The sequence below is a fragment of the Euphorbia lathyris genome, chromosome 5 (assembly GCF_963576675.1).
Source record: "Euphorbia lathyris chromosome 5, ddEupLath1.1, whole genome shotgun sequence".
Classification (NCBI taxonomy): Eukaryota; Viridiplantae; Streptophyta; class Magnoliopsida; order Malpighiales; family Euphorbiaceae; genus Euphorbia; species Euphorbia lathyris.
This window is the reverse complement of record NC_088914.1, coordinates 85,383,178-85,406,022: the sequence shown is the minus strand read 5'-3', so window position 1 is coordinate 85,406,022 and position 22,845 is coordinate 85,383,178. Positions and strand designations below refer to the sequence as shown.

At 37.8% G+C, this 22,845-nt stretch overlaps 1 protein-coding gene across 1 annotated transcript; it reads left to right on the top strand.

The window, feature by feature from the left end:
* The first annotated feature begins 14,914 nt into the window (after nt 1–14,914).
* LOC136229914 (probable leucine-rich repeat receptor-like protein kinase At1g35710) lies at nt 14,915–22,203 on the top strand. Its single transcript, XM_066018777.1, has 3 exons — nt 14,915–14,932; nt 18,248–21,554; nt 21,659–22,203. The coding sequence occupies exons 1-3, from the start codon at nt 14,915–14,917 to the stop codon at nt 22,042–22,044; spliced, it is 3,711 nt and encodes a 1,236-aa protein (XP_065874849.1). The 3' UTR covers nt 22,045–22,203.
* Nucleotides 22,204–22,845: the final 642 nt, after the last annotated feature.

Sequence of the window (22,845 nt, the reverse complement as noted above, 5' to 3'; positions counted from 1 at the left end):
ACTTAGCCGCTCATACATTATTTTTATAATTGCTCAAGATATATCTACTGTTACCAGGACCCGTCTTTTTCGGTTTTCAGATCCCAGCGATTTTTCAACTCTCCTTTTATTATCCCGGAATTTTCATATGAGCGCCCTTTCGGGTTTTCACCCATTGGGATGTCCCTTATTGTTGCATAGGTCGCCCTTTGCGGGTTTTCAACCTATCGGGAATTTTTATTTTTATTTATTTTTTTTTTACGAAAAGTATTGCTTAAGCCTATCCAGGTTGGTAGGTTCGGAGAACTCCATGCCGTCCATAGTAGTTAGCTTCATCGCCCTTTTGCTTAGCATCTTCTTTACGAGAAACGGTCCTTCCCAGTTTGTCCTAAACTTGCCCCTAGGGTCAGTGTGCGTCATTCGGATCCGTTTCAGCACCATGTCCCCCTCCTTAATAGGACTACCTTTAACCCTTTTGTTGAAGGCTCGGGCCATCCTCCTCTGATATAGCTGTACGTGGTAAAGGATCTCCATCCTCCTTTCGTCGACCAATGCCCACTGTTCATACCGTTTCTTCACCCATTCCGCTTCAGGAATCTCTTCTTTTACCGCGATTCTCAGCGATCGATTCTCAATCTCAATCGGCAGAACTGCTTCTGCCCCATATACTAAGGAGAACGGAATTGCCCCAGTAGATGTTCTAATAGCCGTGCGATAGGCCCACAAAGCAAGCGGAAGTTGCTCGTGCCAATTCCGGTGCGACTCCCCTATCTTGACGAGAATCCTCTTAAGGTTCTTATTAGCCGCCTCCACTACCCTATTAGCTTGCTGGCAGTATGGAGAAGATCTATGATGCTCAATACCGCATTCCTGGAAGAGACTTTTTACTTCTCCCTAAAACTGGACCCCATTATTCGTGATCGTGTGGTGAGGCACCCCGAACCCGGTGATTAGATGTTTTTCGATAAATCTCCTCATCTGCTTCGATCCTAGCTTACCAAATGATTATGCTTCTACCCACTTGATGAAGTAATCAATAACAACTGCGATGAACTTGTGTCCATTTGACGCATTAGGTCTCACCACACCGATGATATCGATGCCCCAAGCTGCGAACGGCCAAACGGGTGCCAACATGTGCAGTTCCTTAGCTGGCAGGTGATTATAATCGTCGTGGATTTGACCATTGTGGCATCTCTTCGCATATTCGTTACAATCTCTTTCCATGGTGAGCCAGTAGAAGCCTTGCCTTATGATTTTCTTTGCCAACACCGCTCCTCCCATATGGGCCCCACAAATTCCTGAGTGTACTGATTCCATTGCTTCGAGGGCTTCTCCCGCATCCAAACACCTCAATTGTAAACCATCGGCGTGCCTTTTGTAAAGCAAGTCGTTGTGGATGACGAACTACTGAGCCAACCTTCTAATCACAGCCTGATCCCTAAGTTCTGATTCTGCCGGGTATGTTCCACTTTTCATGAAATTTACGATATCGAAATATCAAGGCTTTTCACCTGCCCCCAACAGCATTACATCTTCGTAGCGTGGTTTGTGAAACCTCTTCAATACCAAAGGCTTTGAGGCAAGGTTCCGAGGGTTATCCCATACTGATACCAAAGTGGCCAAAGCATCCGCTGCCTGGTTCTGCGCTCGAGGAATGTGATAACAACGACACTCGCAACCTTTCTTCCCTTACTTCCCAGTTTCCATGCGCTTGTTCGATAATCAGTTTTGAGTTGCCCCAAATTTCAACACATGATGCTCCCAGCGCTGCTAATGACTCCAACCCATAGATGAACGCTTCCTATTCGGCCATATTATTGGTGAGAAGGAAGGATAGCTTCTTTACCATTGGGATCCTTTCCCCTTTCGGTGAGATAAGTAGCACTCCTACCCCGGTTCCATTCGAGGTAACCACTCCATCAAAGAACACTTTCCACCGTATAACTTCTATAGCGCTCAAATGCTCGTCGGGGAAATCATAGTTCGTCTCCTCTTCTTCCGCACTTAGGGGCTAATTGGCCAGAAATTCTGCTACGGCTCTCCCCTTGATAACCTTCTTCGTTACATATTCGATGTCGAATTCTGATAGAAGCAACAACCATCGGGCCAGTTTTCCGATTAAGGATGGAGTTCGATACAGATACTTCACGGGATCCATCCGGGAAATAATGACCACTTTGTAAGACTGAAAATAGTGTCGCATCTTCTTCGTTAGGCATACTATTGCCACGCATGTCTTTTCGATCATATTATACTTAAGCTCGTACTCCATGAACTTCTTACTCAGATAATACACCGCGTGCTCCACACCGGTGTCCCCTTCTTGGGCCAACATTGCCCCAATAGATCGCTTCTCGATCGTTACATATAGGAGAAGTGGTTTTCAGAGCTTGGGTGGCCTCAAAACTGGCGAATTAATCGAATAGGTCCAAATTCTCTCCAAGGTTTGCTGACATTTGTCGTTCCAAACCGTCGGTTGATCTTTCCGCAGCAGTTTAAAGATTGGCTCGCAGATCGTGGTGAGTCGTGCTATGAACCGACTGATATACTAAACCTGCCCCAGAAATCCTCTCACTTCTCTCTCATTCTTCGTTGCCGGCATTTCCTGTAGGGCCTTTACCTTGTCGGGATCCACCTCGATCCCATTGTTACTGATCACATAGCCTGAGATTTTCCCCGATGAAACACCAAAGAAGCACTTCTTCGGGTTCAACCTCAGCTTGAATTCTGCAATTCGGGCCAAAAAACTTCTCAAGTGCAGCGAAATGCCCCTCTCTCCTTTCCGACTTGACCATCATGTCGTCCATCTAAACTTCCACCTCCTTGCGTATCATATCCTGGAATAGTGCCATGGCCATTCGTTGATAAGTTGCCCCGGCATTCTTTGAACCAAACGGCATTATCCTATAGCAGTAGGTTCCCCACTCAGTTGTGAATGAGGTTTTTGCCTTGTGCTTTTCTGCCATTTGAACCTGCATGTAGCCCATGAAGCCGTCTACATTTGTGTGCAAGATGCTCGATGCTGCACTGTCGATTAATACGTCGATGTGAGGTAATACGAATTCATCTTTGGGGCACGCCTTGTAAAGATCCCTATAATCGACGCACATTCTCACTTTACCGTCCTTCTTCGCGATTGGCACTACCTTTGCCACCCAAGGGGGATAGTCAATTACTTCGATGAACCCTGCTTCTAACTGTTTCTTCACTTCCTCTCTGATCTTATCCACCCATTCCGGCCTCATGCGTCGAAGTTTCTGCTTTACGGGCTTCGCATCGGGGTATGTTGGAATACGGTGAGTTACGATTGATCGATCGATTCCTGGCATGTCTTCGTATGTCCAAGCGAACACTATTTCGTATATATATTTTTTTAATTATTCTCTCAAATTCTTTCCTCTCTTCAGTAGTTAATTCTTGAGCAATTTGTATAAGTTTAGGATTTTCATCCGTGCCAAGATTTAAAGTTGACATTTCTATTGCATTGATTTCAAATGTAGGAATGTTATATGAATGAGAATGCATGGAATCATCAGAATCAACATTAAGCAAGTAAGCAAAATCAGAATTCATTTCATTGATAGTATTGGTGAGTACATCATCAGATTCAAACAAAGCGGTAATCTAGTTGTCGTCGACAGGGTTCTCGGGTTTCTCATAAGTCTTGGAGGTACTGGGCTCATCCACCCCTCCCACAGTGGCCTCAATAGTGATCACCTGCTCCTCGACATTAAGATCTAACATCATGATCTCCTTGATGAAACAGCTTGCTTCTCTTTTGTCCCAGTCGGTAACATCATTGAAGATCTCAAAACCTGGCAGAATCTTTCCTTCGGTGCTAGCAGCCATTTCCAGCTCATCATCAGACTCATCCCAGATGTTGATCGGAACTCTTTGATTGATACCGTCCTCGTCGGAGGAACTTCCCCAAATATCCACGACCATCAGATCCGTTACATGAGGGACGTTCAGATTTACGTAGGAAGGTCCGACGATCCATACCGTGCCCAGCCTATCAGTTCTTCATAGCTCCTGAGGAACACTCCATTCATTCTTCTAGCGACAAGTGGAATAGCACCCCTTTGGATACACATGAGTTGCTCCTGATCGCTCAAAGTGACCCGACATGAGGCATACTTGAACCTCCATCTCCTAGCATAATCCACGAACGCCTCCTCGAGAAATTGCTTGATTCTTCCTAAATCTTCCAATGACCCAGTCCACGGGATGTACATTTCATATCTCTGCACGAAAGCCTCCATGAGGGACCCCAGTCCCCTTTTGCCTTTGTCGAGAGCATTTGGTGCCACATCAAAGCTTCTCCTACAAGTGTCTTTGGAAAATGCTGAACCAACTCACTTCGATAGAGTCCTGCGTCAAACATGTAGGCACGGAAACAATTCACGTGGTCGATGGGGTTCTCACCTCCTTTGTACTTAGCCATGGTTAACACCGCCTCAGGTGTCTCCTCATCGGGTAACATCGGCACTTCCTCTGGGTATCCCCCTGCGGTGTACTTCTTGATGAATCTCTTAGTCATTTCAGCCCAATTCACTTTAACTTTCATCGAAAGAGACATATGCCACATTAGTGACTCTCCCGCCAACGAGTTGCAAAACAAACTCGTGATTTCGTCCTCTTTGAAGCCCAAAGGACCCATAGCGGATAGGTAAAAATGCAAGTGCTCCATGGGGTCCTTGCCTTCATTATACTTGCCGACAATCAGAAACGGACATTTGATAGGCCCAATTTGCATCGCGCTATGTTCCCCTGTCTGTGTTTTATATCTTCGATACTTCATCAAAAACAAGCTTGACATCAGTGACCAATCCTGCTTAGTCGAGTCAGGTAGCGATTGAAACCACTTCAACGGTTCGCCCACCAGCGAAAGATAGAACCATGGAGCTACTTTTTCCACTTTGTATGGCTCCCCAAACATAGCACACACATACCCATACAAATGAGCTTCGGGGTCTTCTATCCCACTGAACAATTTCCACACATGCATGATCCTCCGAGATGATACTTCCTTGATTTCCTCAGTTTTAGTTCTATCATCCATCACTTCTTCCGTTGGCTGTTCCTCCAAAACAGACACGTATAAGCCATCTCCCACCTTACTTTTCTCATTGGATTCCAACAGCTCATCCTTAAACTCGCAGAATGACTCCATCACAAAGCTCTCTTCCAACCCAGATCCAATTGCGCTCACCCTATGACTAGGTGATGGATTGCACCTAAGGGGAGGGTTTGCTGACGATGGGTCGACTATTTTCTTTTTCTCAATCAGATCCTGGATCTCATGCTTTAGCCTCTCACAATTTTCAATGGTGTGCCCGTAGTTACTATGGAACTCGCAATACCCCCTGGTTATCATCCGTGGTGTGGGTCCTGTCTTGTTCTTGGCAGTAAGGGCTTTCAGCAACTCCTTTTTCTGCAATCGTTCGAAAACTTTTGCATAGGTTAGATCAAATTGGGCGAACTGTCTTTTCCCGATAGCGTTAAGTTCAAGCACTTTCACTGCGGTAGGTTCTATATTAGTACTTGGCCCTCTGGCACTATACCCCGACTTCGTACATTTAGTATAAGCTCTTTTCGGCTCTCCATCCCCCTCAACTGTCAAAGCATAGCCATACATCTGATTAAAATTGGTGAAAGGCATACACCGCAGCTCATTCCTAACATACGGCAAAGTATTACCGATTACCGCCCGGATCTGGTCTTGCTCCGACGGCTTCTGTTCCATAATTGTCGCCTTAGCTTTCCACCTACTCACAAAGTCGGACAAAGACTCCCCAGCCTGCTGCTTGGTGCTCTCTAGCTCCCTCAAAGTGACCTCAAACATAGTGTTGAAGCTATATTGGGCAATGAATGACTTCACTAACTCCTTCCAATCTTTCTTTGTCACCAGCGGCAATGCATGAAACCACACGAGGGCACCCCCGTCCAGATAAGCACTGAACAGCCCCAAGATCTGTTCCTCAGTCAGAATTGTGTGCTCCATTACTGCCACATATTGGTTCACATGGGCGGTAGGATCCCCAGTTCCATCAAACTTCTTCATGTCAGGAAGCCGGAACTTCAAAGGCAAAGCCGTTGCCGACGAATAGTTTTTCAGATTATAAAAGTCTTGACCTCCAGAGCTTACCCCACGTAGATCATGCACTTCCTAAGTGATGTGCTGCTTCCATTCCTCTTCCCTTTGCTTTCTCTTCCCCAAACTGCTTGTTACGCAATCCTGATAGTTATCTCCAAAATGGGGACCCGTGCTCACAATGTTCTCAGCTGGTTTACTGCTACTCTTGTTACTCTTAATTGCAAGCTCGTCCAGTTGGACTAAAATTGCGGTTAACTGATCGTTGAGGTTGTTTACCACTCTTTCTAACCTTGATATTCTCTCATCTGGCGTAGACATACTGACCGAATACTGAGCTGATTCGGACAATGATGATTCGAATGTCACAACTGCTGATTTGGAACTGACGATCCGTAACTGATCAAACTGCCCGACTAGCCGATTACTCTTGCGGAACCACTACCGCTTAATGATGATGTCTGCGTAAGAAACACTCGTTTCAATATGTATGCATGATTTATATGCATGAGTCGTGGTGTGTGCATTTATTTATTTACGGATATATAAGATAAGAAGAACAAACGTCAGTCTAATTACACGTATCACAGCATCTCTCTTCCACCCTTATTCCTCCACGCACTCGATGGTCCAAGTATCTCTCCTAGGATTTTGGTTTGGGGCTCACATTGCGGTCCAAGGGACGCGTGATGCCGTCGATTATTGCGGAAAAGTAAAACATTCATCAGACAATACAGTTCGTTTTGACGTATCAGCATTCAGTGACTAAGATATCGACCAAGTTGGATTGTTCCTTCGGAATAACTCGTCCTTTGTCCTTTCGCGAGACGCATTAGTTCGGGTTTTGACTCCCTTTAAGCGCATCTCGGTTTTTAGACGTGGTACGAGCTATTCTTTTAGGCTAATCGTTCGTTATTGACGATGACCCATTCCCTTTTATTTGCGTGAGTTCGTGTCTCGATTTTTGGATTACAACGGGATCTTTTGGATCTATCGAGAGACATAACCACGTGTTTATTTAGTGATGAAACCACTTTTGGATTTTATTTTAGGGAACGGACTCATCGCGTAACGCGTTTGTTCTTAGTGTCGAGGATCCGTTTGCTCATTTTAGCTACGTGAAAAGACGACGAGTCTTATTTTGAGCGCACGGTAATCTTTCGGCTAGCAACAATTTGTTGTTCTTCCCCATCCACGGGATATATCATCTTAGTGTGGTTATAGAAAATCAACGTTTCGTCGAATTGTGTGTTTGTTCGAAGCGAGGATATCACCGTTCTTTTTCATTTAGGCACGAATTATGCAAACACGTACATCGGGCCATATTTCTTGCAGTTTTGGTAACGGTCAAAATGATCGAGTCGTTAGTCAAAACCCGCAGTCTTGTCCATATGGCGTAATTATGCGATTTGGTTTGATTCGGCTTCGTGATTTTAAACGGGGTATACACTCGTTCGAGGCACGTATTCAACGACATTGGTTTATTTTCTTTAAGTACTCTCGGGATTGACATATATCGTAGATTCAGAATGATTTTGGTCGTTTAGTTCATTTTTTGCTTTTCTTTTCTTAGTCACTTCTGCGGACACGTCCATTTCTCTCGAGAACAACACAAGGCATAACGTAAGAGCTCGTCTTTTATTCGGAAGGGACGGGCTACTTGTGCGAAACGTTACAACAGGGTCGTTCAAAACAGAAATGTTCTTCATTTTCGTTTTGTTATGATCTCGTTTTATCCCAATTTATTTAAAGAATGTGAATAATGGCTACTGTTAATATAGTCTTTTGTATCGAAATGTAACTATCCTTAACACCAAACCGATTCATACTAATACGTGCTTACGTCATAACGCATTTCCTAAACATGTGCCTTCGTCGGGACACAGAAAGGGACAAGGCGGGCCGCACATGTTCATTCATACGAGATGACTAAGTCGTCTTTAGTTTAAATCGTTTCGATGTTTTGGGGTAATTAGTACGTCGATTCAAGAGTATATATTAACGCATCGTTTTATTTTCTTTACATACTTTAGGATTTAGACACGTATCATGGCGATTTGAAAACACGAACTGATTCATTTATCACACCAAAAATAGTAACGGGTAATCCTATGGCAACTTCTAAGGCTACTATATGCTGACACGGCTGAGCGCGGGACCTCACAGGACCGCACAAATTCGCCCCTAACGAATGGATGGGGACCCTTTGGCGCCTTACTGTAAGGGGGAACTTACATTAGCCTCTTTCGAGCGACGAATGGACTCTCGCTAGAGGTTTCGCGGAAATTACCCAAAAGGTTTGCATTAATGCACATGAATGCATACGAAAAGAAATAATACGATCCGTCCCCGTTAAGGGCTTAATACACGCCTTCCGGAATCAAATTTCTCACTTCCCCAGCAGAGTCGCCACTTGTTAAACGAGGTGCCGCGGCCTAATCTCCCGGGCGGACCGGGGGGTGGACACCTCATAGCGACGTAAGCGGTGATTGGCGCCGAAAGCAACCAATCGTGGAATCAAGCTGCTCGACAGGACCGGAGCTCGGAGATATGGAAGAGTCGCCACCCACGAATGGGAAAATGAACACCGATCCCTTGCGGGAGACCGGTGTGGGTTCGGGAAACTTAGATACGAGCCGAGAAGGCTAGCTCCTTTCTGGAGAAAGGCTACTAGGCACCCCGATATCGCCCGGTTATGAACCACCGACCTCCTACTCAGCATGTTAGGCGATAACGGACTAATCGTATATTTCTTTAAGTTTAAAATTCATTTGAAACCTTTTCTTTCTCACTTTGAAAACCGTTTTGAGCATATATTATTGAAAAGCCACTTTAGTAAAGAATCACCCATTTACATCAGTTCAAAATACATAGGAAAGAGAGGGGGAGAAGGAAGAATTGATTTATTTACAACGTGATTTATGCTTCGTGTTTACATACTAATTCTATACTAATTCACTTCCCCAAAACGAGTCCATTTACATGGTTCGCACCTTAATCGCCATTGGAACGATTTAGGTACGTTTCAAAACCTCGTTTGATGATATTCACCCGACTCGTCGTTGGAACGACTCAAGCGTTAGAAAACGTTGAGGTAAAAGCCTTTGATAAGAAAATGTGGTTAAACATACAAGTCAATTTTATTTTGTACAAATCACTTAAGAAAACGATTCAAAACTCTATCATTCACAATGAAAACGATTTTAATTACAAGGTTCGCTTAATCCGTCATTGGAACGGACTAAGGTTTTAAAACGTGATGTTTTGGAAATGATTTAAAGATGTCAAAAAAACGTTATTTACACTTTGAGAATCTCTAGAAAAGCTTTAATTTAAACCAACCAATTAAACTCTATTTTTCACTCAATTAACCTTTGACATTTATCATAATTACAACAATAAACCAACTAACACCAAATTTCTCAATTGGGAACCAATTTGAAACCATGTCTCCAAATGTCACAAAAAAAAAGAATAAAGAAAAAGCATATACATATTATATATATATATGTTTGAAAATAATGATATAAACATAATTTTAGGAAATCAAATAAAGAATATCACCTAATATAGCTAAGTATAAATATAATAATAAAAATAAAAGATACCAATGATAATATACTTTTACCCAACTTAAAAACAAGTAAAATAATAAACAAAATTCATTGTTAATAAGAAAATAAACTTTATATCCCCAAATGACTATTCTAATATATAGAAAATAACTTTCTCAAATATACATTAACATCAAAATGACTCCTAATTATCCTCAAAATATCTACTACTTAGTTACCTCAAAATACCCAAATAAATGACATTTTAAAATAAAACCCAATATAATTTAAATGAATGAAAAAGAAAATATATATACATATACTCTATCAAATCCAATTAATGAAAAATAATTTATAAACACATTAAATAACTATATGTATAAGGTATCTAAAAATAACTTGAAAGTATATATTATATAACTATATATATACACAAAGGATTAAAAGCTTAAAAGTTGAGAAGGAGGAACCAAAACAGCATTTTTTACATTCTGGCAGATTTACCGACGGAAAATAAACAGCAATTAGTGACAGAAACGGTAAATTACAGCAGCACTCCAATTATTTCCAGATTTATTCAAAAGCTTTAATTAAGTCTAATTCAATCGTTTTGGATTTCCGAACTACCAAAAATGGATCATAGTCTATAACGGAAGTTCCTAAAACGACGTTTTTATTTTAAAACGTTATTCGGAAATTTATTTTTAAAAAACTTATAATTACAACGTCTTTTAATACCCGAACTACCTTTTTATCGGATCACGGTTCGTATTGGGATATCAAAACGAGGTTTTTTATTTTAAAACAAAACCAAATTTTATTCAACACGAGACGAAAATTAAATAAATACATAAAATTAAATAAAAAGTGATAAAATAAATGAATAACTAAATAAATAAAATTATAAAAGGAATAAATTAAATAAAATAAAACGAGTCTAGTCCTCGGATAATACCTCAAGTTCGGTATCTGACAGTCGAAGTCGATTGATTCCACGAGTCGTGATTTTCCGGTTTTTTGTGTTTTTTAGTAAAAATTTAACTTTGGGAAATTCGGAATTTTTGAGGAAAAAAAAATATTTTTCTCAAAAAAATCATTTTCTCTCTCTAAAAATGTCTAGAGTGAGAAAGGCTCCAAAAATCCTCTCCCTTTCAAATGCATGGGGATCCGTGCCTTTTATAGGCATTTGGATCACCGGAACGAATGGGCGACGCCCGAGCAAGATCGGGCGTCGCCCAAAGGGGTTGGGCGGCCGCCCAAGCCATGTTGGGCGGCCGCCCAACCTCTGTTGGGCGATCGCCCAACAATTGTTGGGCGAGAGAGTTGGGCGAGCGTCCAACAATCGTTGGGCGCGCGCCCAACCGACGTTAGGGGTTCGCCCAACGTCGTTAGGCGCTCGCCCAACGGCTGCCGGGCGCGCTCGCCCAACGTCTGCCGGGGTGCGTCTCGCGCTGTCGGGCGCACACGCCCCGTGGCCGTCGAGCGCGTGTTCCGCGCCGCCGGGCTCGTGCGTCCAACAGACATCGAGCGCACGCCATTCGCGGTCGGACGCGTGCATCCAACGGACGTCGAGTGCGCGCCCCGTGCTGCCGGGCGGGCGTCCGACTGTCGTTGGATGTGCGTCGGCTGCCGCTAGGCGCTCGCACCACGCCGCCGAGCACTCGCGAGCCGTCCAATCGACGACCGCGACCCACTGTAACTTCCCCTTCCTTATTATATATTTTTGTTTTTAAAACTTCCGTAATCAACCGCTTCAACCGTCTTGTTTACAGGTTTTCGTCACAGGTCCACCGACTCGGTGTCTACAACATGCTACAACCCAACATGGTAGAACCACCAACATCTCTCCCATCACCATAGCCATCAATCTCCAAACATAAACTAATTTCATTTTTCTCCTTAGAGAGATTAATAAGCCCAAACTCCTTCTCCCCCTCTTGAAGACAAATATCCCCAATGTCCTTAAGCATACATATGTGGCTATGCCTAAGGGGCATTTCATCAAACACTTGGGGAGTACCCTTCTCAATATGGGTTTCTTCAAAATTTCCACCCCTCAATCCCCACTCATCCTCATTCACACATGGATTTAAATTCTCATCAACAATTTCATTAACAATAAATCCACAATGAGAACTTAAATCTACTTCAACATCACAAACAACCAAATCATCACTAATAATAGGCATACCCACAACTTCCACATCAAGATTTGAAAGCTTTGGATTTACCTCCTCCTTGTGTAAAATGGGATAGATTTGGGATGAATCTTTAGGAGGTGAAATAGTGGTTTCTTCATCTCTTTTCCATTGAGCTCGATGTTGTCGTCTCTGGCTATTTCGGGTTCCCCTTTGGAGTCTTTCCATTTCTTCTTGCTCCAATTTCTCTCTTGTCTTTCTTATCATCTAAACATATTGGAGCTCCATCTCCATTGTCTCGTCTTCAAGACGTTCCTTTAAGGCTTGTGAATAACTCGGTTGAATAATTATCGAAAGAAGTCTCCGTTCAAGGAAAACGATCGGCTCTGATACCAACTGATACAGATCGGTTTTATCTGAATTCGTGACGTGTTAGTTTTAATCGTAAACTAACAAAGATGTTCTTCTCTAACTAAACTAGAAGGAGTGAATCCCAAGTTTCATGGACTAAATCCATAGGAATATGAAATCCCCGTTGTTGAAGGTGAAAACCTTAACAAGCTTCTTGAAGAAGAATTTAATTTGATTGATAAAAGTTAACTATTACAATAGAAAGAGATGAATTTATATCATCTAAAACCCTAGGAAAAATTACATAAAAGGGTAAAGAACATAATTAATTAAACTAATAAAATAAGGGTAAAATGGGTTGATAGTAAATGGGTGGCATGGATGGTAATTAGGGAGTGGCATAGGTTGTGAATAGGGAGTGGCATGATTGTAATTAAGGAGGAGCTGGAGTAAGGAACAAGTTGCTGAAGAGTGAAAGTACGTAGGACGTGCCCAAATCTACGCGAGACGTAGTTTGGCTGATGAGCTCTTCTCTGGATCAGTACTCATTCTACGCGGGACGTGCCCAAAAGTACGCGGGACATACTTTGGCTGCTGACTCTTCTCCGGATCATTACTCATTCTACGCAGGACGTGCGCAAAAGTACGCGAGACGTACTTTGGCTGGTGACTCTTCTCCGGATCATCCCCTTTTACACGCGGAGTGTGTTTTCTTCCACGCGAAGCGTGCCCCATCCAAGCCCTGCGTAAGTGACCTTCTGGACTTTCTCCGGATCAATCTCAAGTACACGCGGAGCGTGTCTGAGCTGCTGTGTTGTATTGTTTTGGCCTCTTTACTCGCTTGTTGCTCGCGCTTGGTCCTTCCTCCGACTTCCCTCGTCCGGATCCGATCCTAGGGAAACATGCCCCGCATCAGAATTGAAAATCGAAAATAATAACACAAGTAGTCTCTTTTCTATATTATTAATTGTCTCTTAATAACAATAGCACAATGTGCTTCAAAATTTATTTCACAATTTTTCTCTTAATAATAATAGAAATGAGTTACAAATTTAGCCATGTGGTTATTGAGGGAAAGCAAATTTAGCACCTGTCAACAAAATACAGTAGTACAATTTTAAATCCAAGATTCATACTATTCCAATGTCATTAACGAATGATGAGTTTTTTTGGGTAACAGAATACTAAAGGTTGAAGGATAGCCAAAACATAAAATTGCACGTGAAATAAAAACTCATTTTTCATTAATGATGTTTAAAATTGAATTGTTTTATACATAAGTGTTATATCAATTTTCACCCAATAATCATAGAGATAAATTTGTACATAATAATATATTAATTAATTGTTTCGTTTTGTTTTTGTAAATATCAAAAAGTTTGATCTTTAATTAGTTATTTTTGTTGAATTAAGAATTAATTATATTTCATACCTATTAGATTTAAATCTCTAAGAAAAATAGAGTATGAGAGCTGTCTAGGGCTAGGATAGGCCATACGTATAGGCCAGGAGTTCGATCGCCTACGGTTTGAGCCAAAAGGAGCTCAAATTTCTTTTAATATATATATTAATTTTTTTATATTATTAATATAGGTATAATACCATTTATATCTAAAAATTGATTAAATAATATGATATTTTAGGTCTAAAATAAACTCAAAAATTCTATTTTAAACTTTTGAATACAATTCTTTTTTATCAAGAACTTCTTATCTCTTATTTCGCATAGGATTATCTATAAAATATCAGTACCAGCTCGTTCTGGACCTCTAAAATGTTTTAAGGTGTTAGGATAAACTTGAAACTTATTCCATTATGAAAGCCTTCCTTCTCTTAAAAATCTAATCAAACCCAACCTAAATGCACGTTAGAAAAATGGTCTTTTAGATGTAAAGCCTAAAATCATTTTCTTCAAAATTGCAATTTAATTAGAAATAAAATTGGCAAAAAAACATTGACTTGACTTATTGACTTAATGACTTAATTGAGCATTTTCAATTTTCCAAATTTTAGAAAAAACTAATGAATTTTAATTGGAATATATTAAAAAAAGCGAGTGAAATTTTTATTTGTAACTAAACACTATTTGTTTCGGTTTTTCGAACCAATTTTTAATGTTTCACTTTAAACAGTAGAAAATGTAATGTTGGATTACGTTGATACAACATCAGCGTTTAACATTTTTCTTTATGGAAACAACCAAATTTTCGAGCTTTTTATGAAAAGCTCAAAAAACGAGTTTTTCACAAAGCTTTAAAAAGAGTTTTTTCATAAAAAAAACTTTTTGTATATGTTTGATGTTGATAAAATACCTAAACGATAAAAAAAATTAAAAAGTTAAAGAATTAAATATGTTTACAATATCATCAATTCTTAAAATTTTATTTTTCGAGTTCATCAAGGGTTAAAGCTGAGAATGTCAACCTAAAAATTCGACGTTTTGCTAACGACGAGGACCTCAATCCTCTTTTTGGAAAAAAAATATATAGGCACCAATTTGCAAATCGCGAAACAACATGAGTTATATTTGAAATTTACCTATTTATTTTTATAATTTATTTATTAATTAATTTAAAATATGTACATATTAAATATTTTACATATATATACTAGGCATTACACTCATTTAGGTCCCCAAACTAAAGTGTCAAAGTCAATTAGGATCTTGAACTATCAAAATCATCAATCAGGTCCCTAAACTAAGCAAAAATCATCAATTGAGTCTTCATCCAATCCTAAAATCAAAAATTCTGACTATTTGATATAGACTGCAATAATCTTTGTGTTGGTTTAAAATGAGTTTGAGGAAGATGGTCTGAAACTGTTGAACATAATGATTTTTTGATGAGGCTTCAATTGATGATTTTTGTTTAGAATGGGGACTCATTTAATGATTTTGGGTTAGTTCAGGGACCTGATTGATGATTTTGATAGTTTAAGGTCCTAATTGATTTTGAAGCCTTAGTTTAGGGATCCAAATGGGTATTATGCCTATATACTAAGAACAGTTGATCATTAGAATTTTACCAAACACTGATAATTAATCAGCTAATAACAAACCACTAACACTAACAACAAACACGAGAAAATCTGTTGTCCCTATTTCAGTGTCCTCTTCCATGTCTCTCTCATAAAAAGTGATTCCCATTTAATTAAAATAGTATATTTTGTGAATCTACGACAGTTAACAACAATCACAACTATCAATTAACAGCTGAACCAAACAAACTTCATATTTATCTAGACTAAATTAGAGTTTAAATATGTGAAGTAATTAATGTGTAACAAACAAAGATCAAGTCAATGTATGTTTCCAATTCAATTTATTAATTCAATTTATGTTCCAATTCAATTTATGCCACACATTCATAGATATATCCATCCTTTCTTCTGTCCCTTCATTCTTTATCTTCTGATATAGGATTTATAATAAAATTTAATATATGTTTTAAAACATACATAATTAATTAATTAATTACTACTTAATCTTAATATTTTATTGATTAAAATCCCATATTATATTATATTTAAATTATTGCTTTGCATATATAAAATTTTTTGGAACAGCTATTCCAATTATCTCTCAACTAAGAAAAATTATGCTATATTTCTATTGTCTTTATTTTTACACAAACGACTTTTCTTCTCCAAAATTTCATAATTTCTTAGGTAATATTTTTATTAGAATAGAAAATCATTTTTTAGATCCAAAGCCTAAAATTTTCTTTAAAATTGCCAATTTAATTATAAATAAAATAGCCAAAACCTTCAGGAAACAAAGACATAAAGGAAGTCATATTAAAATTAAAAACATTGACTTGACTTATTGACTTAAAAATTATTAACTTATATAGTATAGTAGTATCTATTTTTTTCCGTAAATTACACCCATAATCATTGAACTTTGCTCGTTTTTACAGTATGATAATTAAATTTTAAAATAGAACATAAAAGCCATTATATTTTATACTAAATTACATTCATAGACAGTATATATATATATATATATATATATATATATATATATATATATATATATATATATATATATATATATATATATATATATTTCTGAAAATCAATTCAGGCATTAATTTTGATTTTCTCATGTCGCATAGTATAAATTGATTTACCGATTTTTGGTCACCTAACGACCTCATGCAGCTCTAAGTAGCTCTCGAATGGCCCCTTTAAAATATGCTCTTAAATTTTATGTCGATTTTTTTTAAGTTTTCACATGGTCAGTGACTGACCAAGTGAATTTGAACTAGAACTTTTTGGTATAGGTTATAAAAAATTACAATCAAGTAATACACTAGAGAAACATGAATCTGCATCTTCAATATCATCGATTGTGGTAGAGCAATATAGTAGACATTGTTGGAAACTGTTTTTGGCACAACGATAAGAAAGACATTCTATACAGAATCAATTTCATAATCTCTTTCTCCAAGAATGACTTTATGGTCTTTTAATGTGCCAAATCTATGTGATGATAGACAAAACTCTTTTATTTTTTCATGAAAAAAACATGATCATACATATATAGGGAGACAAACGACAACCGGAGATGGCCACAACCACTCTACTATTTATCAGTAATAGCAAACAACTAACAATAACAAACAGGTTCGATCAAAAAAAAAATAACAAACAGCAAAGAAGAATAACTAAAACAAGCTACCCTTAATATATTTGTATTAACATCCAATTTAATTAGAAATAAATTAGCCAAAAATATTCCGGAAATTAAAATGAAAAGTCATATGAAAACAAAATACATTGACTTATTGACTTATGATTTAATTGAGCATTTTCCTTTATTATATAAATATATATGAAAATCGATTTATGCATCTCAACTTCTAAGCCATACATTCATTTTATCTAATTAAGAAAAATCATACTTTTCTCAAAAATCATACTTTTCTAACTAAGAAAAATCATACTTTTCTAACTAAGAAAAATCATACTCTCTCGTGTGCAATTTTATATTCCAACTATTCTTCAATCTTTAGCATTCTGACCAACTAATAAAGTTTGTAATTGCACCTTCTTTATTAATGAAATAAAATCCATCTTTCATTAATAAAGTTTGAAATTATACGGTTTAGTAAATTTTAGACTTACAATTCTACTATTTTGTACGTAGAGTCTAAATTCGTTCTCATCCATTAACCATATGACTAAATTTATAATTTATCCCTATTATTGTTAAAAGAAAAGTTGTGAAATAAGTTTTGGAGCCTCTGCGGTGTTATTTTTCTTAAAGAAAAGGTGACTAAAAAAGACAACGTGTTGTCGATTTTGGATTCCTTTAGCAAATTGTATTTTTGTTTTCTATATATGATTACTATTAATACTTGAGATCTTAATAATTAGTCATGAGGATAACTTTTAATACGTGAGATCTCACTATTTTTTTTTTTTGAAAAAGAGTTGTCAATAGTTATTATATTGTAATTGAAATAAGTTTTGAATTTAGACAAAAAAAAAAAAATTATTGGATCGAGGCCCTGTTAAACGGGAGACTCTAAGTGAGCGCCTAGGCCGGCTCCTCCTAGAGCCGCCCCTGATTGTTATGTATTAGGCTAAACTTGAACCTTATTCCATTATAAAAAAAAAAGAAAAGTAAAAAAAATAAACCTTGTGGTTTGACGGATTTGCAAAGACAATCCTCGTAGTTTAAAAGTTTGTAAACAGAGGTCTGAGCTTTTTGCAGTTTATAATCTCATATCATTTAACTGTAAAATTGACAAAGTATCTCAATTGACAAAGTTTGTAAACCACAAACATTGTTTGACAGAAAAATTAAGTCACATATCATTTAACTGTAAAATTGACAAAGTATCTCAATTTCCTCAAGTCTGACGACATAAGTCGGTTTACTAATTTTTGACCGCCTAAACCGTCTCAGTCGACCCTTTAATTTTTTTTATTTCGTACAATTTGCATCAATCAAACATGTATTTTTCAATTTGATTATTAGATAAAAAATCGTTAAAGAATGAATTTTAATTGGAGTAAATCATGTTTGATAAATATCTGAAGTAATAATGTGAACAGAAGATTGGCTATAAATATATTTGCAATTCAAGTTGTAAGGCATACAAAATAAACATTCATAGATAATAGCCAGCCATGAAACCAATTTTCTTTCTTCTCTGCTTTCATTTCCTTATTCTTGCTGCTTCTTCTTCTCTTTAGTTGTTAATGAGGAGGCCAAAGCTCTTTTAAGATGGAAAGCTACTCTTCAATTTCAATTTGATGGTTCTGTCTTATCTTCATGGTCTCTATCTACTCCTCTTCGCAACTGGTCTGGAATTTCCTGCCATCATAAAGCTGAATCTGTTACCAATATCAGCCTTCAGGATTATGGTTTGAAAGGTACGCTTCATAGTCTCAGTTTCTTGTCTTTTCCATATCTTAAGGAGCTCAACCTTCGTAACAACTCTTTCCATGGAAACATTCCTTCCCAACTTTCTAATTTTTCTAAACTCCAACTCCTTGACTTGTCTTCCAATCACATTTCTGGTTCAATTCCTAAAGATATTGGAGTTTTGAGCTCTCTCGGTTATCTTGATTTATCCAACAATGATCTAACTGGTGTTATCCCTATTTCTTTAGGAAACATGACCAACTTGTCAACTCTTCGCTTACATAGAAATAAACTTTCTGGTTTCATCCCCCGAGAAATTGGAATGTTGAAATCTGTTACTGATCTTGCATTGTCATTTAATAATCTTACAGGTACTATTCCAACTTCTATTGGGAATTTAACAAGATTATCATTTTGTTACCTTGGTGCCAACCATCTCTCTGGTTTTATTCCCCAGGAAGTTGGAATGTTGAAATCTATTACAGATCTTCAATTGTCAATTAATGATCTCCTTGGTACCATTCCAAGCTCTATAGGAAACTTGACAAATTTGTCCATTCTTTATCTTAGTTCCAATCAACTTTCTGGTTCGATACCTCGTGAAGTTGGAATGTTGACATCCATCACTGATCTTCGGTTGTCAAATAATAGTCTTAGTGGTTCCATTCCAAGCTCTATAGGAAACTTGGCAAATTTGTCAATTCTTCATCTTTTTTCCAATCAACTTTCTGGTTTCATACCTCATGAAGTTGGAATGTTGACATCCATCACTGATCTTGAATTGTCAAAAAATAGTCTCACTGGTTCCATTCCAAGCTCCATAGGAAACTTGACAAATTTGTCCATTCTTTATCTTCGTTCCAATCAACTTTCTGGTTGGATACCTCATGAAATTGGAATTTTGACATCCATCACTCATCTTGAATTGTCAAATAATAGTCTCATTGGTTCCATTCCAAGCTCTATAGGAAACTTGACCAACTTGTCAACTCTTTATCTTGATTCCAATCAACTTTCTGGTTCGATACCTCATGAAATTGGAATGTTGACATCGATCACAAAACTCATATTTTCAAGAAATAGTCTCACTGATTCCATTCCAAGCTCTATAGGAAACTTGACAAATTTGTCTATTCTTTATCTTTATTCCAATCAACTTTCTGGTTCGATACCTCATGAAATTGGAATGTTGACATCCATCACTCATCTTGAATTGTCAAATAATAGTCTTATTGGTTCCATTCCAAGCTCTATAGGAAACTTGACAAACTTGTCCATTCTTGCTCTTTATTCTAATCAACTTTCTGGTTTGATACCTCATGAAATTGGAATGTTGACATCCATCAGAGAACTTATTTTGTCAAATAATAATCTCACTGGAGCTCTTCCCACGGAGATGAAAAATTTAACTGCCTTATCTAAATTCCAAATGGCCAACAATAAATTGAACGGGCAGTTAACAGAGGGCTTATGCCTTAGTGGGAAAATTCAATATTTTTCAGCATTTAATAATTATTTGAGTGGGCCTATCTCCAAAAGCTTGAGAAATTGCAGTAGTTTACTCAGACTTCAACTCCAGGATAATCAATTCAGAGAAAATATATCTAAAATTTTAGATATATGTCCCCGATTGAACTACCTGGACTTAAGTCGTAACAAATTTTATGGAGAGCTTTCATGGAAATGGGAATCTTTTCTCAACTTATCAGCCTTAAAAATCTCAAATAATAACATTGTTGGCACAATACCATCTGAAATTGGAAACTCACCACAGTTACAATGGATAGAGCTCACATCAAATCGGCTTGAAGGGGCTATCCCAAAGGAATTGGGAAAGCTAAAGAAGTTGGTCAAAATTTTTATCGATGATAACAACCTTTCAGGTGTCATTCCTAATGAAATAGGAATGCTATCTAATCTTGATCACCTTAATTTAGCAGCCAACAATCTGAGCGGAGAAATTCCAGAGCAACTTGGAGGGTGCTTGAGACTATTGTTTTTGAATCTTAGCATGAACAGATTAAAAGAAAGCATTCCATCAAACCTAAGCAGTTTACGCTCTCTAGAAAAACTTGATCTCAGTCAAAATCAGTTGGCTCATGATATTCCACAACAATTTGGGGGGTTGCAAAGACTAGAGGTTTTGAACCTATCGCACAATTTGCTATCAGGTTCAATTCCTAAAACTTTCGAAAATTTGTTAAGCTTGACAACAGTGGACTTATCATGGAATGAATTGGAAGGTCAGATTCCAGGAATTAAAGCTTTTCGTGAGGCTCCACCGGAAGCACTTAGAAATAATAGAGACTTGTGTGGAAACAATACCAGACTGAAGTCGTGCTCTTATTATAGAGTGAAGAAGAAGGATGGAAGATTAATTGCTTTAGCTGTTTTGGGTGGTCTGTTGATATTGTTTTTCTTGGTTGTGGGTTTCTTCCTTTTGTACCGAAGAATGAGAAGCACGAAAGCCAATTCAGGTGAGGTATACAACATGTTTGGGCAAGATCAGGATTTGCAATATGAAAACATTATTGGGGTGACAGAAGGGTTCAACTCTAGATATTGCATCGGGGAAGGAGGCTATGGAATTGTCTACAAAGCTACAGTATCACCAAATCGAGTAGTTGCTGTTAAGAAACTTCACCAGTCCCAAAATCATTTGAAAGCATTTGCAAGTGAGGTTGGTGCATTGACAAACATACTTCATCGAAATATTGTTAAATTGTATGGGTTTTGCTCACATCCCAATCACTCTTTTCTGATCTACGACTTCATTGAAAGAGGAAGTTTGAGAAAGATTCTAAGTAACATGGAAGAAGCTATCGAGTTGGATTGGATTAAAAGGCTCAATATTATGGAAGGAATTTCTAATGCACTATCATATATGCATCATGATTGTGCTCCTCCAATTATTCATCGAGACATTACGAGTAATAATGTCTTGTTGGATTCAGAATTTGAAGCTCATGTTTCTGATTTTGGAACAGCTAGACTATTGATGCCAGACTCCTCAAACTGGACATCATTTGCAGGCACATTTGGATATACTGCTCCAGGTACATTTCTTAATTTTGTTTGTTTATTTGTTATATTACCTATTAAAAATTTCTTATGCTTGATTGAATACTATGATGTGGATTTAATTTTTGTTTTTTCGTAGAACTGGCATATACAATGAAGATCAATGAAAAATGTGATGTTTATAGTTTTGGTGTGGTGGCACTCGAAATAATAATTGGAATGCATCCGGGAGATCTCATCTCGTCCTTTTCATCATCATCTTCATTCACCTCACCAATTTTCCAACAGACATTGTTAAAGGATGTGATTGACCAACGCCTTTCGTCTCCTCATAGTAAAACTGCTGAAGGAGTAATAAACGTTGTTATGATTGCATTTTCATGTTTGAGTACAAATCCTGAATTCCGACCAACTATGAGACAAGTTTCATCGCAACTGCTAGTAGCTAAATGGCGTCCTTTGACAAAGTCATTCTCCGAAATCAAAGTGGTAGATATTTTGATTGATGGAAGTCTCATTGGCTAAGCTTAATGTTATAAGTGCCTTATCAATTTGCTCTCACTTCTTCCACTCAGACTCTTTTTTTTATTTCTATTTGCCTTGTAATAGCTTAATTTGTATTTCCTCATTTGGTCTCACTCTTTTTATTCTATTTCTATAAAAATATCGTCAAGTGATAATCCACATATATTCTTGATAATGCACCAATTCATTTACACATATTTTACACTAGAATGACAAAGAAATGGTACAACAATAGCTTCGTATAACATTGTTCCTACTCAATTTATAACTATAATCAATAGTTTGTTTTATTTCAGATTAACAGTTAAATAACAAGATAATTGATTAAAAACGGGAAAACATGAAAAAAGTGGAAAACACGAAAATGTGAAAAAAAGTGAAAAAAGCGATAAAGAAAAGAACGGAATTATAAAACTTGTTGCCTAATCATAGTAGCCGCCGTGGTGGCTGTACCATTGCTGAGAGGGTAGTTATGTGGCATTTGTTAAATAAGAAACCTATGAATTTTGTACAACAAATAATATAGCTCGTAAACTTGTTCGTCCTGTCAGTGATCGGTGCATACGTATTAAGGCCATTCCGCAGCTCTTCCAAATCTCGATCTGAACATTTGCGCAAAACCGCTTTTATAGTGGCCATAGGATTGGTTAATTATCGGTGGTCTGGTCTCTCCCTCGCACAGAGTTCCATTACTATTAATGGATGGCTCCGCGATTTCTTATGGGCCTAAAACGGAAGGCTTGAGGTTCTGAAAGAAAAGGGGCGCGAGAGTTCCAAATATAGTGCAAACTAAAATGATCT